Source organism: Adiantum capillus-veneris, chromosome 4 (genome assembly GCF_014529385.1).
Source record: "Adiantum capillus-veneris isolate H3 chromosome 4, ASM1452938v2, whole genome shotgun sequence".
NCBI classification, from domain to species: domain Eukaryota; kingdom Viridiplantae; phylum Streptophyta; class Polypodiopsida; order Polypodiales; family Pteridaceae; genus Adiantum; species Adiantum capillus-veneris.
In genome coordinates this window covers 54926495-54944338 of record NC_140934.1, presented here as the reverse complement: position 1 = coordinate 54944338, position 17844 = coordinate 54926495, and the positions used below count along the sequence as shown (strand labels likewise).

At 41.4% G+C, this 17844-nt stretch overlaps 1 protein-coding gene across 1 annotated transcript; it reads left to right on the top strand.

Moving 5' to 3' along the window:
• Positions 1-432: 432 nt before the first annotated feature.
• On the top strand, positions 433-4401 carry LOC147459191 (pentatricopeptide repeat-containing protein At3g09040, mitochondrial-like). Its single transcript, XM_086510507.1, has one exon. The coding sequence runs from the start codon at positions 737-739 to the stop codon at positions 3680-3682; it is 2946 nt and encodes a 981-aa protein (XP_086366633.1). The 5' UTR covers positions 433-736; the 3' UTR covers positions 3683-4401.
• Positions 4402-17844: the final 13443 nt, after the last annotated feature.

Genomic DNA, 17844 nt, shown 5'->3' with positions numbered 1-17844 from the left:
GTCCTAGTGTGTTCACACACATCACTACCACATGTATATGGTAACCGAGCTTTCATTACTTTGGTCTTCCATTCTCTCTCTCTCTCTCTCTCTCTCTCTCTCTGTGTGTGCGCATGCACATGCGCACGTGCACACACACACACACACACACACACACACATGTGGTGTGGTGAGAGATGCCAACAAGGGAGAGAGTGCGCACGTGTGCACGCGGACACACGCGCGCGCACACACACACACGCACGCACAGGTGGTGTGGTGATAGATGCCAACAAGGGGGGGGGAGAGAGAGAGAGAGAGAGAGAGAGAGAGAGAGAGAGAGAGAGGTGGTGTGGTGAAGGATGCCAACAAGGGAGAAAAGAAGAGAATGTACACACACACACACACACACACACACACACACACACACACACACACACACACATATATTTATATACCTTACAAGGGCATTTACAAGCAGTTTTGAAATCCCGGCTCAGTGGAAGACTCCCTCAAATCAACCTTAAACAAGAAGTGGAGAGTGAACGGGAGCAGCAAACAATGGGCATACATGTTCAAGGCTTTACAGGCTTTCCCCTCGGCAGCAAAGCATAGCACTTTGATCATGCATAAGGGGGTGTGGAGGCCAAAAGGTTTGGGAATAGTAATGGGCTTTGCCCAATCTTTGACACAGTCCTTGTTGAAAGCTCTTGACAGAGTTGTTCATTTCTAAGGTTCGTTGTTCCACAGAGGGTCCATGGAACGGTGCGCCACACGCGCACGGGCCCGCACACATGCACTCGATTCATTTTCTCTCTTAGCACCACTGGTTTCATGCACACAGAGCAGCGCCAAGAAAGCAGCAATATCTTGTACGCAAGCTAACATGGAGAGGAAGAGAATGAGTCTTTCTTTTGTCACCTCACTTAAAGACTGTGCTATGAAGAAGGATTTGTACCAAGGCAGTAGGGTACATGCTGATATTCGCGATAGCGGTTTACTTGAAAAGAACACATACTTAGGCAACACATTAGTCAGTATGTATGTCAAGTGCGGTGCACTTGTCAGAGCTCAACAAGTCGTTGACGAGCTACTTGTCCGGAACGTCGTCTCTTGGAACGCACTGATTGCAGGATATGCGCAACTGGGGCAGGGCCTAGAAGCTATGGGCTGTTTTCAGCGGATGAGAAGTGAGGGCATCTTTCCAGATGCTATCACCTACGCTTGCATTTTGAAGGCATGTGGCACTATGCAAGATGCTGATTTGGGCCAAAAAATTCATGATGATATTGTCAGTGAGGGCTTGTTAAGAAAAAATGTTGTGCTTGGCACTGCCTTGGTCGACATGTATGCCAAATGTGGGGTACTTCAGAGAGCACAAAACTTACTGCAGGAGCTTCCTGTCCGGAATGTCGTCTCTTGGAGTGCATTGATTGCGGGATATGCCCAACAAGGGCAGGGCCAGGAAGCTCTGGACTGTTTTCAGCAGATGCAAAGAGAGGGCATCTCTCCAAATGCAATCACCTATACTTCCATCTTGAAGGCATGTGGCATTACACAAGACATTGATATGGGCAAAAGAATTCACAATGATATTTTTAGTCAAGGGCTGTTGAAAAAAGACATCGTGCTTGGAAATGCCTTGGTTGACATGTATGCCAAATGTGGTTTACTTCAGAAAGCACACAAAGTGCTTGATGAGCTTCCAGTCCGAAATGTCGTCTCTTGGAACGCCCTAATTGCAGGATATTCCCAACAAGGGCAGGGCCAAGATGCTCTGGGCTGTTTTCAGCGGATGCGAAGTGAGGGCATTTCTCCAGATGCAATCACCTATGCTTGCATCTTGAAGGCATGTGGCACTACGCAGGACATCGATATGGGCAACAGGATTTACAATGATATTGTTAGACAAGGACTGTTGAAACAGAACATCGTGCTTGATACTGCCTTGGTCGACATGTATGCCAGATGTGGTGTACTTGAGAAAGCACAAAAAGTGCTTGAGGAGCTTCCTGTCCGGAATGTCATCTCTTGGAATGCACTGATTGCGGGATATACTCAACAGGGGCAGGGCCAGAAAGCTCTGGGCTGTTTGCAGCAGATGCGGAGTGAGGGCATTTCTCCGGATGCAATCACCTATGCTTGCATCTTGAAGGCATGTGGCACTACGCAGGACGCCAATATGGGCAACAGAATTCACGATGAGATTGTTAATCAGGGGCTGTTGAAACAAAACATCGTGCTTGGCACTGCCTTGGTTGACATGTATGCCAGATGTGGTGTACTTCAGAAAGCACAAAAGGTTCTTGAGGAGCTTCTTGTCCGGAATGTTGACTCTTGGAATGCACTGATTGCGGGATATGCGCAACAGGAGCAGGGCCAGGAAGCTCTGGCCTGTTTCCAGCGGATGCGAAGCGAGGGCATCTCTCCAGATGCAATCACCTATGCTTGCATCTTGAAGGCATGTGGCACTATGCAAGACGCTGATATTGGTAAAACAATTCATGAGGATATTGTTAGTCAGGGGCTATTGAAAAAAAACGTTGTGCTTGGCTCTGCCTTGGTTGACATGTATGCCAAATGTGGTGAACTTCAGAAAGCACAAACCGTGCTTGATCAACTGCCTTTCCGGGATGTCATCTCTTGGAGTGCACTGATTGCGGGATATGCCGAACAAGGGCGGGGCCAGGAAGCTCTGAGCTGTTTTCAGCTGATGCGAACCGACCGCATCTCTCCGGATGCGATCACCTATGCTTGCATCTTGAAGGCATGTGGCAATATGGAAGATGCTGATATGGGCAAAAGAATTCATGATGATATTGTTAGTCAAGGGCTGTTGAAAAAAAATGCCATGCTTGGCACTGCGTTGGTTGATATGTATGCCAAATGTGGTGTACTTCAGAAAGCACAAAAAGTTCTTGAGGAGTTATCTGTTCGGGATGTTGTCTCTTGGAGTGCATTGATTGCGGGATATGCCCACCAGGGGCAGGGCCAGGAAGCTCTGGGCTGTTTTCAGCAAATGCGCAACGAGGGCATCTCTCCAGATGCAATCACCTACATTTGCATCTTGAAGGCATGTGGCACTATGCAAGACGTTGATATGGGCATAAGAATTCACAATGATATAGTTAGTCAGGGGCTATGGAAAGAAAATGTTGTGCTTGGCACTGCCTTGGTCGACATGTATGCCAAATGTGCTGAACTTCAGAAAGCACAAAAAGTGCTTGATGAGCTTCCTGTTCGGAATGTCATCTCTTGGAACACATTGATTGCGGGATACGTCCAACAGGGGCAGGCCAAGGAAGCTATGGGCTGTTTTCAGCGGATGCAAGGGGAGGGTGTCTCTCCAGATGAAATCACTTACGTTTGCATCTTGAAGACATGTAGCACTATGCAAGACGCTGATATGGGCAACAAAATTCACGATGATATTGTTAGTCAAGGGCTGTTGAAAAAAGAAACGATGCTTGGCATTGCCTTGATCGACATGTATGCCAAATATGGTGTACTTCAGAAAGCACAGAAAGTGCTTGAGGAGCTTCCTGTACGTAATGTCGACTCTTGGAACACACTGATTGCAGGATTTGCCGAACAGGGGCAGGGCCAGGAAGCTTTGGGCTGTTTTCAGCAGATGCAAAGTGAGGGCATCTCTCCAGATGAAATTACCTATGCTTTGGTCTTGAAAGCTATGCTTACATCTTGAAAGTTGAAGGCATGGGGAAGCATGAATAGGTTTGTTCTGATGTCAAGAGAAAGGTCCTAAGGTCCTAAGCATGGACAAGTGGGCACGGCCACACACAGACAATGAATCTCCCTAGGCCAGGGGCTATAAAACTAAGGAGGGCTTGGTTGGGATGAGTGTTAGTCGTCACCCCCAAAGGCTTGTGGCCTTTCAGTGGTATCAGAGCATGGTTGACGAGAGCCGTGGCTTTTGCAGGGGTTGCACGCTCATGCAAGGTGGACATGGCACCATTCACACAAGGGAGGAGGAAGGTCGATGGCGTGAAAGCAAACGGGAGTAGCTCCAAAGTGGGTCCCTAGGTGAGCTGAGCAACTTTGCCTCCTTCACAGCGCTCATATGAGACTCACAGTGGGCGCTACAAGCTTTTCTTCTCTCCCTTGTGCTGTCAATGCCTTTGTACACCATAGCCAACCTCCTCAACACATGGGCACAGGGGCACTCCCCTTTAGGGGTTAGTTAAAAGCCTGTTTTTTGGCCCTTCCCTTCAAGGAGGTTTTTTCCACACAACAGAGGATTCGAAGCCCTCAAAGCTCAAATCTCTTGAGAGCTCTACGGAAATTGCCTTCAAGCGGTGTCCAAAGATTGGTAAGCAAGGAAAAGTTAGAGAATTAAATTATCCATATAATTTCACATTTAAAGCACGGCGAGACATTGTCGGATCAACTGCTTTCCATAAGTCACTGATTTGATTTCAAGATTGCTTTGCCTTCGAGGACGGACACAGCTATGGAGGATGTGCGGGTTGAGGAAAGTGATGGATTGCATGACAACCATGGATTCGTCAATATTTGCTCTCTGCCACCGTATGGATCAAATAGAAAAGAATTTGGTGGCCATCAATGCAAACTTAACTACGCTCATGAAGTTAGTTAACAACTTTATGATGCAAATGGCCAGGGATCCCTCGCAAAATCTCGGAATGACCACAAGAATAAGAAGACTTCATCTTGGATGAAACATAATGACCATTGGTGTATAGAGGCGAAGACAAAGAGAGGAACAAAGATATTGGGAATATCTTTTTGCACATGTCCATTTGCGTGCTACTCCAGACGCATGCCATTTTCTTGAAGCGAGTTTAGTACTTCAAGACAAGGCCTACGAGTAGTAGATGTGTTGATACCAGAAAAAAAGCCTTAGAAATTGGCAACAATTCCAAGTTATCTCCCAGAAAGAGATCCTTTCTAGCAACAAAGCAACAAAGATGACATAAATTGGCAAGCTTGGGATGAGTGATTCATACATGCGTCATCTTTGACCAATTATATTTCTCGATATAGAGAAGTAATCCTCAAGTTGGATAACCTCAACGAATTTCACGATGTGTGGGGATTCATATGAGGATTGCACCCGAAAGTTAAAGTAAAGATAACTCACATGCATCCTAATTTTTGGAAGATGCTATTTTTGAAGCATTAGTGTATGATATGAATGAGAAAGAGCTACGAGCTTGACGGCTGTAGTACATACTTGCACTTCTTCTCATAGAAACCACAACCATAAATGCAGAATGTCTTCTCATGATTAAGAAGTTGCAAAGAAGGCTAAGAACCCTCAAAGTTCTTTGTCTATAACAGATTGTGCCAAGGCAAAGAAGGATAATCTTTGCTTCAAGTCTCCTCAGCAAGCATACCAAGCAAGATTGTCCTTTGAATGGAAGCACAAAGCAAAATAAGGCAAAGGGCAATGAGAACAAGGCAATAAAAAATAAGGACATTGCTTTATTGTTTAGTTATTATAGTGAAATCCATCTTTCCAATTTGCTCAGGTTTATAGATGAAGAGAGCACACAATTACATTGTCTTATATACACGGGCAAGGCTTAGATGCTTACGGCACTATGGTTAAGAATGTGCCACTGGAAGTCCAAGGCAATCTAATAAAAATCAAATTTTAGGTTATGATGAGCTAATGTAATTCTTGGGTATGAGTGGATGTATAGCTTAAGACCTACTTTGAAGCGTACTTATATGGATAACACACTCTAGTTTGAGGGTGATGGTATTTATGTTTTACTTTGGGAGAGTGAAATGTCTTCTCTTCTCATATCTTATATGTACAACCGAGTTGCTGGGAGAGCGAAATGTCCCCTCTTCTCATATATTATATGTACAACCGAGTTGTTGGCATAGCAACTCGGTTGTCATAAAGTAATGATGTGGCCTACTCCACTAAAGAGGACTTGTTTTAAGCGCCTGGAAGTGGTTAGAATAATCCAAACATGTTTAAAACCTTAAAATATGATGACGTGACATGTACGGACATCCTAGAAATCGTGTCGTAGATCATAGAGTTGTACATAAATCTTTGAGCTTTTGGAAATAGCCCAAAGGGTGTCAGCTTTTCATATATGATGTTTTTTGGCCTAGGGTGTTTAAATATTAGCCTTGGGGTCTCTTTTGGCATTGCAATGTTCGTGGTTGCAAAGAACGGCTCCCGAATAGTTGTAGCTTTTCCTCAACAATATAAAAGAATTACCGAAAGAGATGCCACGGTTTGGGGCTTGTGTATTTGAGAGTGGAACTCTATTACTCTCTCTCTACCCTATGGGCTCTCTCTCTCTCTCTCTCTCTCTCTCTCTCTCTCTCTCTCTCTCTCTCTCTCGTTGTGTTTGAAGTGCTAAAGTTTGTTCCAATTAAGTTCTTTCCTGTCACAAGGCTATCAATTATACTTCTAATTTGTGATTAGCTAATCTTTGCAAGAGCCAATGAGAGGCCAACATGAGCAAAAAGCAAGAGGGGTTGACCAAGAGAGAGAAAGCTTGGCATTTTTAGTCTTACACATTTTGCTACACACACACAAGTTATGTGTTGAGCAAGAACTCCATCTCCTTCTCCAAGAATTGAGAAGTAGAGGCCTACATCAACAAGTCTTGGCTATGGAATGCAAATCTAACCAAGAGCCAAGCTTCAATTGCATGCCATCTCCTCTACCATGCTAATTACTAAGCTAAGCTATGCTATTAGAGTGATTATGTGAGGAGAATACTTCTTTCTTGTAAGATACATCTTCTTCCTCTCAATCTATCCTCTTTCCCTGGTAGCTCTCACTATTTTTGCAGGAGCCAATGAGAGGCCAACATGAGCAAAAAGCAAGAGGCGTTGACCAAGAGAGAGAAAGCTTGGCATTTTTAGTCTTACACATTTTGCTACACACACACACAAGTTATGTGTTGAGCAAGAACTCCATCTCCTTCTCCAAGAATTGAGAAGTAGAGGCCTACATCAACAAGTCTTGGCTATGGAATGCAAATCTAACCAAGAGCCAAGCTTCAATTGCATGCCATCTCCTCTACCATGCTAATTACTAAGCTAAGCTATGCTATTAGAGTGATTATGTGAGGAGAATACTTCTTTCTCGTAAGATACATCTTCTTCCTCTCAATCTATCCTCTTTCCCTGGTAGCTCTCACTATTTTTGAAGGTGTGTGAGGTCTTGGGATTGAGGCTAGGGAATATTGGTTAAGCTGGCAGACCGGCCACAGTAGGGATCCAAAGGAGGGAAAATAGGGATCCAAAGAGGTGGCCATCTGCAAAAGAGCAATGTGCAACAATGGGCTTCAAAGACCCTAAGGTTTAGCCATTAACACTTCCAAAATGCTAAGGTTCCAAAATTCAAAGGTTATGTCCAATGGTCCAACCCTAGGGAAAATTGGATGCTTTGAGTGTACACAAAAGTCTTTGCAAGCTCCTACATAGGAGGGGGAGAGTCCTTTTAGTAGGGGATGAGAGAGAAACACACACACACACACACACACACACACACACACACACACACTCATGCAAGCCCCTTTACACAAAGGGCATAGTGGACACATGTCAGCTCCCTAGGTCAATTATCCACAAGGTGCACTCAAATCCTATTGGATGGCCATAGAGGTGGACCAATGAGAATTAGGATAGATTAAATCTAGTTTAATTCATTTAAAAACACTTAATAAAAAAACCAATAAGAATTAAGCTCTCTAGAAGACTATTGGATAGTCTCCCAAGGGGTCCAATGATCATTCAACAGCCCAATGGCTTGCCTGCTTCCTATTGGCCAGAAGACAAAGGGTCCAATGAGAGTTTAGTTGCATTATTTAATTACCTAAATCTCTCACAAAAGGGGAAAGGGGACGCATGTCACAAGGCTATCACTTATGCTTCTCAATTTTCATTGGCTAAGCTTTGCAGGGTCCAATGGGGTGCCAACATGAGTATTCTGCAAGAGGGGTCGACCAAGAGAGAGAGGGGGCTGATTTTGGCAAGGCATTATCACACACACACTCACACAATCTCATGTGTGAAGCAAGAAGACTCTCTCTCTCTCTCCTTCTCAAGCTTTAATGGAAAGCTTATCATCTACTCTAAGCTTGTGAGAAGGGAGGCCTACACCAACAACTCTTGGCTTTGTGATGCAAATCCAACCAAGAGCCAAGCTTCAATGCATGCTAATCTCCTCTACCATGCTAATTACTAAGCTATGCTAAGCTATTATAACTGATTATGTGAGGAGATATTTTTCTTTCTCGTAAGACTACTCCTTCTACTCTCATACCCCGCTAGCTCTCACCATCTTTGAAGGTGTGTGAGGTCTTGGGTCTGAGACCGTGAGGGAATTGACGTGGTGTTTTATAAGTGTTTGCTTAGTGCTTGAAGTTTCCATCTTCATTGCACTAGCTAGTTATTGAAGGAACACAAAGAATTCTATTGTAAAATGTCTCCCTTGATGGGAGAAACCTATAATACAAAGCCTTTTAAAGGGGAAACCGGCTCTATATAAATATGGTCCTCAACTATTGTCAATAGCTTAATTTCTCTCTCTTTTGAAGTATGGTTCATGTCTATCTAACTAGGTGTTATGCTTTTTGTTGCTCTCTCCATCCAAGCACTCTTGCTATGCTCATTAGGAATCTATTGTAATGAAATGCTCACTATGTTTATGCTATTTTCTGCTACACACAAGTTACTAGGCCATTAAATGTTATGTAACAATCAGATGTCACTTGAGAAAATGTGCACTTTGTTCTCATAGTTTGTTCTAGAGTAGTGTGCATACGCACAACAATTTTGTTCGCATAGTTTGTCCCAGAGTAGTGTGCACTTTGTTCTCATAGTTTGTCCCAAAGTAGTGTGCATACGCACAACAATTTTGGAGAGTTGGTCCTTCTAGACCAAACGTATTCGGTCCTTCTAGACCAAATACAGTTTCTCTGACCCCTCGACCAACATTCCAATCACACATACTGGTGGTGCCACACCTTCAACAAGCGTCCTAATTACACCAAGAAATCGAGCTATACCAGAGACTGCGCTATCTCATTCTTCTTTGAGACGACGAAGGTATCGTTGTTAAGGCGGTGGTGGCGGTGGTTGTTGTGGTAGTGGCTCTATTGATGTGTCTAGACCATCGAGAGAGTCTCCACCTCTCTCATTGATATATAATACACCTCTTAGCACACCACGTACACCTTCGGAATCACATGAGTTTGATCCTAGCAAGGTGTACAAAACTAAGGATGGGGCACCGGTTATGGATAGGGCCAAAAAGACCATGTGATAGAGGGTTCCCAGCTGTATACGGTGCAATTTGGGCACTCTGTGATGGAGCATTGGGATTCTTAGGATCAGGAGAGAAAGAATTATATCATTGATGCCATTCACAGAGAGTACATGCAAACAGATGGATACGACCCTATCTCCAGTTTGACTGGATCTTCGATGTGGCTATTGTGATGGTGTTACATCATCGATAAAAGGCATGAGATAGATACAAAAAATATGAGCCAAAGCTGGCATGGTTGGATGTAGAGGAGTGGGCAGGAATTGCACAAAAGGCCTGGGAGCATCCAGACAGGTTTCAGTAGCAGCAGCAAGATGGAGCCAGAGCATGCTTGGAGTCTATATGATCTTCTCATCTTGGTAGTGGAGACTACGAAACTCTTCGACATGAGTTTGGAAGTGTCATACACTATTTAAATAACATATGTGCATATGTTTTTCTAATGTTAATCTTATGGTTAAGTGTTTATATTACAAGAGCTTTTCATGAAGCGTCCTCTGACATGCAGAGAAGAAAAATATGGATTCAAGCATGGATTATTAGCTCTTGTTTTCCAGCTTCAGGATGAGGGAGAGGAGGTCAATTGGGAGGCATTACCTTGATGAGTATGGTTACTTATATATTTTCATCGAGTACAATTAATGTATAGCTAGTTATGTTTATGCTTTTGGTTCATGTATACTTAGACATCGGTTATCCTTTTGGATATATTCATGTATGCTGAGTTTTGATTTTGGTTATGATTATGAACATTGTTATGGTTATGGTTTTAATCGTGTTAAGGTTTTGAATTTGGTTATAGTTATGGTTTAGAAATCATGTCATGATTATGGTCATGGTTTGAGAAATTGGTTAGGATTAGGGTTTTGTAATCTGCTTAAGATTATGGTGATGGCTATGGTTTTGGAATTCTCTTAAGGTTATGGTTAATGTTTGAGAATTTGGTTTTGGTTATGATTTTGGAATCTGCTTAAGGTTATGGTTATGGTTTTGGAATCCGCTTAAAGTTACGATTATGGTTTGAGAATCTGGTTATGGTTATGGTTTTGGAATCCGCTTGAGGTTATGGTTATGGTTTGAGAATTTGGTTATGGCTATGTTTTTGAAATCCGCTTAAAGTTATGGTTATGGAATCTGCTTAAGGTTATGATTATGGCTTTGGAATCCTCTTAAGGTTATGATTATGGTTTAAGAATTTGGTTATGGTTATGGCTTTATAATCTTATTATGGTTATGGTTATGATTTGAGAATTTGATTATGGTTATGGTTTTGAAATCGCTTAAAGTTATGGTCATGGCAATGGTTTTGGAATCCACTTAAAGTTATGGTTATAGTTTTGGAATCCGCTTAAGGTTATGGTTATGGTTTTGAAATACGCTTAAGATTATGGTTATGGTTATGGTTATGGTTATGATTAGAAAATCTACTTAAAGTTATGGTTATGGTGCTTGAATCCGCTTAAGATTATGGTTATGGTTTTGGAATCCACTTATGATTAATATGGTTATGGTTTTGGAGCCATGGTATGGTCATAGTTATGAAATTGCTCTTTGGTTGTGGTTATGAAATCGTGTTATGCTTATGCTTATGATTTTGGAACCTTGATATGGTTATGATTTATGATTTTTTTTGTGGTTATGGTTTGTGAGTCTTGTTATAGTTATTGTTTGTGAATGTCGTCATAGTTATAGTTCCAAAATTTTGTTATGGTAATGGTTACATTGTCAATATGTACTCACATATCTGCTCAATTTTCAAGCAAAATGAAGGTGGAGTGAGGTTGCTTTTGAACTCTTTCCTTTGAGTAGAGAGGGCTAGTTTGGGTACTGCAGTACATTCAGCATCAATTGTCAACCCTCTTCAATAAAAAAAATTTGCAGGTTCCTGCGTTGATATTGACGTCCATAAAGGCATTGCTATACGTGTGGATCTAAGCATCGTTTTTTTCCTACACATATATCGACACCCTGTATACTGACAGTTATACTGACAATACCATACCGACATGTATATCGGTGCCTTGGATTTTTATAAGTTCTTTATTCTAGTCGGTATAGTCATCAAATCCGCACGATGTGTTTTAGTGGGCCTACTACTTTCTCTTGGAAGATAGGGAAGGGATAGGTCCTTATTCATTATGCATAGTTTTTTTGAGTTTTTTTGGAGCATCTTCAATGATGAATAAGTTTTAGCAAATTTGCATCTTAAATTGTCGGAGGATCATGAATATTAGGTATATCATGGTGTACCCCAATCATCTCCCTTTGCAATGATCAGTGAAAAATGAGTATATTTTTATCAAAGTTGTAGCCCATTTCACAATGGTGCAATTGACTCCCCTCTTAAAAGTCCATTTCAACTTTCAAGAAGTTGTGGTCAATGTAGTACTAGAAAGAGATAGAGAACAAGGCTCTCTTAGCATCTTACCCTCAAGAAATAAGGCTGGCTTATCAGGTCTAGGCCATGAAGGCAAGCATGCACTATAAGAGGAAAATTTGAGAAGCACTCCTATTACCACATAATAACAAATGATAAAGGAGAGAGAAAAAACTGTGTTGGCGGTAATAGAAGCGGCAATAGACGCGGCAATGGTTTGTCAGCAGTATGTGCCGTAATAGTCGTGGGTATATACCCGCGATTATTATTGCATATATTGCCATGTATATTATCGTATATATTACCACTATGCACCTATTCAAAAATAAAAAGGTGCTCACTTGAGCCACCCAATTTTGGGTGGCCCAAATGAGCACCTTTATTTTTGATCTGCATAAAACAATTGAAACATCAATTTCATTTTGGAACAATGTAAAAAAAAGAAAACAATAGAGTTTGAATATACCTTACTTTGACAATTTAAAGTACAAAAGACTAATAATTTAAATTTTTTTTAAATAAAATATAAGTTTTAGTTCAATTGTATATACATATGCTCATAGAGTTTTTCTTGTGCCACATTTGGATTTTAGGAGAGGACTACAAATAATTTTCTATCTGTCCAAGTCCTCCTCCTCCTCTTTGTCATCATCCATAAATTCATATGTTTGATCACCCTGCCTCTACATTAACCAAAACCAAATTAACAACTCACAATAATTAATAAAAGATGATTTGTTTAGATATACCACCTATAGAGATCTGATTATTGAGTCGTATTTCTCGCGAGAGATGTGATGGTTCTCCAACAACTATCACCAAGTATCAAATTTTGTGTGCCGCTCTTAGTACTTGACCATCTCTCTGGTCGGGTGACTCAAACCATATTTTCCTAAGTTAGCAATAACAAAAGAAAATCATAAACTAAAACCTTTTTTGAACAGTTTAAGCTCCAAGTGAAAAAAACTTATATATTTGTCCTTCCAAGCTGCTTTGTCTCCCGAACCATAGTGTGTGGGAGTTTGTCTGGCCCGAGCTTCACGCTGTTGTCTATAGGATGAGATCGTTGCAGCTTGTTTGCCCTCTTCATGAATGGCCCACTCCCACTCTACATCTGCCATGTTGCCTCCGCGATAGCTCTTGTTTGGATTTGGTTGGCCAGTGCGCGTTGTATACTTGATTGTTTGTTTTTCAAAAATGTTTTAATGTATGTCTAACCACTGTGCTGAAAAATGCTCATTGGGGGCATTTCATTAGGGAAAATTTGGACTCTCAAAGGGGCCCTATAAGGACTTTGACTTTCTCTCTCTTGTCCAAAATGGGTGCATGGTAAATTTTTTATAAATGAAATCAAAACTTGTCGGACCTTTTGGAATTAGAATGTACTCATCGAGATCATTCCATTGACATATAGCATGCCATCAGATTCCTTATATTCTAGAAGATTTCATTTTTTGATGTGACAACTCTGTCTTATAAATGAAATATCTCCCCATATTTCAGTTTCAGTGGGGAGGCCATAATTTCTACAAATCAACTCTAAATTGTCGGAGTTTGGGGATTTAGAACATACTTTTTAAGATCTTTCCTATATGGTGGATAAAGTTTTGACAAAGTGTTTATGTACTTCACCGAGTTGCCCACTTTGGATAAGAGAGGCAAATTCAAACCTACTTATAGGGCCCTTTTGAGAGTTCAAATTTTTCCTAATGGGAATCGAGCATGCAACACTTCCTTGATGTAGATGCATGATCGGGTTGTTGGTCTCTGAACTTTATTTACAAAACAATTCTTATATGTCGTGTATAAGAATTTGAAGATGACATCAAAATACCAAGCCCTATGCTGTACCAAAGTCCACTTTGCTGCCAAACTTTACTCTATAGTAGCATCCATGCATGTCTAGCACGGGTGCGTTAGTATCCTCATCCTCTGCATCTAAGGCGACACGCTCTAAAATAGGAAACTACATCCCCCCCCCCCACTACCAAAACAAGCAAATCCACAAGATCCCCCGTTGCTCCGCCTCTCTCGACGCTCTTCCCTAAGATGAACGTAGATGCATGCTGCCAAAACAAGTGCGTCAAGCAGCTATGGGGCGCTGTCAATGATGCTCGGGTGAAGCAGGAGTGGAATGGAGTGGTGTGGGGCTTTGTGTTGGAAGGGGAGTGGGACCTTGCGATGGGAGGACAGTAGGCCCGGTAAGAAGGGACCATAGAAAGAGGTGTCGTGGGTACGAGGCTATGGATGTAGGGAGTTCCTCTCTAGCTCCCCCGTGGTGTAGTCTACTGAGAAATACCGTAGGGCTTAAGCTGCCGAGGAGTGTAGCGGCCAAACAATCCCTCCGTCAAACGGAGGTACTCGTTTCACAAAGAGAGTGTGCATTGGAGGTCTAGATCTACCACCGGAGAAGGAACTTGGGTACATGGACCGGCACCTTCGTAGGTATAGGAGAGCCATGCTTGCAAATAACAAAGAGAAACCTATATTCATGCTCACGAAAAACTAGCTACAGATAAGCTTAATTTCAATGCTTAGACTTACCACCTCAAGACTCGGGTCCACTAGAGATGACATCCACCCTAGATGGGAGCCCATCTGGGATACGAATCAACCAAAAGAAGAATGCGATGATTGCTCCTCACTAGATGGTCTCTTGTCTGACATCCACATTGAAGGTTGATAAGTATTAGGACTTAGCACTATATCTAATCTGCATACCTCTACATGTTTACATCCAATCCTCTCTCTACACCTAAACATACATATACCTAAACCTAAACATATGTATGCATCTACCCCTTTATATCTCTCTCTATATCTACCCCTTTACACACATACACACACTCTCTCTCTCTAATGTATAGAGAGGGTAGAGATAGATAGAGATTAAAGCTTCCGTTACTACTTCTAGCCTTCAAAAAAATGCACTCAAGTAACTATACTTGTTGTTTAGAATAATGTTTATTGCAAAGTTTAGAGTGGGTTTAATAGTGCTAAGTTGACACCGGTTCCTGTTAAGTATGGAGCCTGATTTACTCCTTGTAATTTTTTTTGTATTAAGAACGCACATTTGTAAGGCCCCCGTTATAAGGAGAAGCCATCGTGCGTGAAGAAAAATCACTCGTCGAAAACCAAAATTTTCACGGCCAGTCTCGAGCTTTGCTCAAGATTGACTTCATCGGAATATTCATTTTCATCGGAATATTATGGTTGGTTGACGGTCGGAAAGTGGTCGAAAAACGGCCGGTCAGTTGGTCGATGGCCGCTGATAGTCAATGACCGGTGGCTAGTGTCCAAATTCAATGGCTAGTGGTCGATTTCAAGATAGACTTGTCTTCTCAAGGACGGCCTGGGCGCGTTGGAGTGTCCAAGTCGGACTTATCAACACAAGGGCGGCTGCACACGGCTGCCTCTCATGAGAGGGCAACCCTTTTGGCCTATAAATAGAGGCCTCTTTTACACAAAAAAATGGATTGTGAAGCATTGTGGTGAATTGTGAAGTTGATGTGAGGTGGTGAGAGTGAAGCAAGGTGGCAGCTCCAAACGGGTATAATCCCTTTGTAATCTACTTCTTGTTTTGAATTACTAAAGACATTGAGTGGCTGCTTTCCTGTGGACATAGCCCACATTGGGTGAACCACGTATATCGTGTATGCTCTCTCTCTCTCTCTACTCTCTACTCTACTCTATAATCTCTTATATATGAAAATTATCTCTCTCCATTAAGTAAACTACTCAGGTATCTACTTAGCTACGTCCTATTTCCTAATAGTTCCTGTCAAGCTTGCTAATAGCTCAATAATGGTTAAGCCATAGGAAAGTCTAAAAAGACTCCATTATTAAGACCATAGTTCTCGATGGTGTCCCATGAACCCTGTAAATAGGCATGCCAATCGCGGTAATAGATCCCAGTCCCACTTACCCTATTGCAATGAACAATTCCAATCTTTCATAGACTAGGGAGTGCATCTCTTCTTAGACAGAGAAGAAAAAAACATAAGCTCTAATCATCACTAACTATCTATCTCTACACTCTCTGTATATAGACGTAGAGAGGGGTAGGATGAGGCAATAGAGTAAAGAGAGAGCAAGGGGAGATTTATCTACTCCTATTTCTCTTTCTCTCCCCCTCTATCTATTTCTCTCTCTCTCTTTCCCTCTCTACTCTACTCTCTTTCTCCCTCTCTACTCTCTCTTTCTCTACCTATATATCTCTCCATCTCTATCCATTTCCCTCTCCCTCTTTCCCCCTCTATCTCTCCCTCTCCCTCTATCCCTCTCTTTCTATTTCTCTCTCTCCCTCTTTCTCTACCTCTCTATTTTTCCCTCTCTTTCCCTACCTCTCTCCCTATCTAAACTCTCTCTTTATCTCCCTCTCTCCCTCTACACCTCTCTCTCTCTCTCTCTCTCTCTCTCTCTCTCTCTCTCTCTCTCTCTCTATATATATATATATATATATATATATATATATATATATATATATATATATATATATATATATATATATATCTACTCTCTCTTTCTCTCCCTCTCTCCCTCTCTCTCTTTCTCTCTATTTTGACCTCTCCACCTCCCTCTCTCTATTTCTACCTCACTTTCTCTCCCTTTTTCTCTCTCTTTCTCTCTATCTCTATTCTCTCTTTCTTTCCTATTCTACCTCTCTCCCTCTCTCTCTCTCTCTCTCTACCTCTATCCCTCTCCCTCTCTACATCTCTCTCTATCTCTACTCTCTCTTTCTCTCCCTCTCTTGATCTCTACTCTCTCTATCTCCACTCTCTCTCTCTCTCTCTCTCTCTCTCTTTATATATCTGTTTATTTTTACCTCTCTCTACTCTATATTCTCTCTCCACTATATCTATTTAAACCTATATTTTCTTCTCTTTTTATACTTTCTCTTCTCCTCTCTAATCTCCCTCTCCTTCTCTCCATCATTATTTCTCTCTTTCCACTTTTCTCTCTCCATTCTCTCTCTTTTTATCTAATGTTTTTTTTCCTCTATTCTTTTCTTTCCTTTAATCTTTCTTTTTTCTACTTTAATTTTTCTTTCTTTTTAATTCTAATCTTTAACTATTTTACACAATCTCAAACAAACTTACTCTACAAGCATATCCATTTATAAACAAAGAGCCATTTTTAAATTTACAATGATTGCGGGGAGATTAATCTACCCTACCCAAATAACCTACAACAAAAAACCATAAACCCTAATCTTAATTTGATCGTACACTTTCTCTATCTCTTCTTGCGTTAATGTCTGTGTGCGTGTGTGTGTGTGTGTGTGTGTGTGTGTGTGTGTGTGTGTGTGTGTGTGTGTGTGTACTAGTAGTAGTAGTAGTAGAATACAATAGGGAAAGGGGGGGTATGTGTTTACCTTGACTTGTAGAGATGGTTGACAGTTAGGTTGTGTGTCAAAAGTAGTTCGCGGATAAGCCCCCCTCTAAGAAAACTCCTTCAAAAGCGATCCAAGACAGTTTTTGTGTGTGTGTGTGTGTGTGTGTGAGAGAGAGAGAGAGAGAGAGAGAGAGAGAGAGAGAGAGAGAGAGAGAGAGAGAGATTGGGGAGAGGTAGAATAGGGGAGAAGCTTGGGGATGCAAGTGCAATGGTGGGGGAGAGTTTGAGCAGGGTATGCTGCAAATACATGGCATACTCTGCTCTTTCCTTCTTTTTTAGGTGCCAGTTATTATCGTCACTATTACCACAACAATTATTGCGAGGCCTTTTCAAATGGATACAAAAGTATCCAAGGTAGCAGGGGGGTACAAACCACCTCCCTCTACCCTTAGATTATATGATATCCTATCTATAGTCTTTTAATAAATATTTTTTTAACAAATATTGATAGTTTAGTTACTTTTGTACTAGCATACTATTGAAAAATTAGCCATCTATTCTAGTAACTATTTGGTGTATAGAGCACATGTTTATTTCTACTAATTTTAGTGCTAATTTTTTATTCTTTTTTACCACTTACTATTGAAAATTTAGCCATTTACTCTAGTAGCTATTCTAACTACAATGCCCATGTATTTTTAAAACTATTTTGAAGATTTTTAAAACTTTATTATAGTTCTCTTTAATTCCAGCTCTCTTTCACGCGTGTGCAGGATCACTAGGATGATCGTGGCCCTCTGAATTTTCGTAAATGTGATCGATGGCTCAAGGACAAACTCACTTGTCCTTGCGCCAAGTCCAAATAGGC

Coding starts and splice junctions, on each gene's coding strand:
- LOC147459191 (XM_086510507.1), top strand. CDS start 737: ATGGAACGGTGCGCCACACGCGCACGGGCCCGCACACATGCACTCGAT.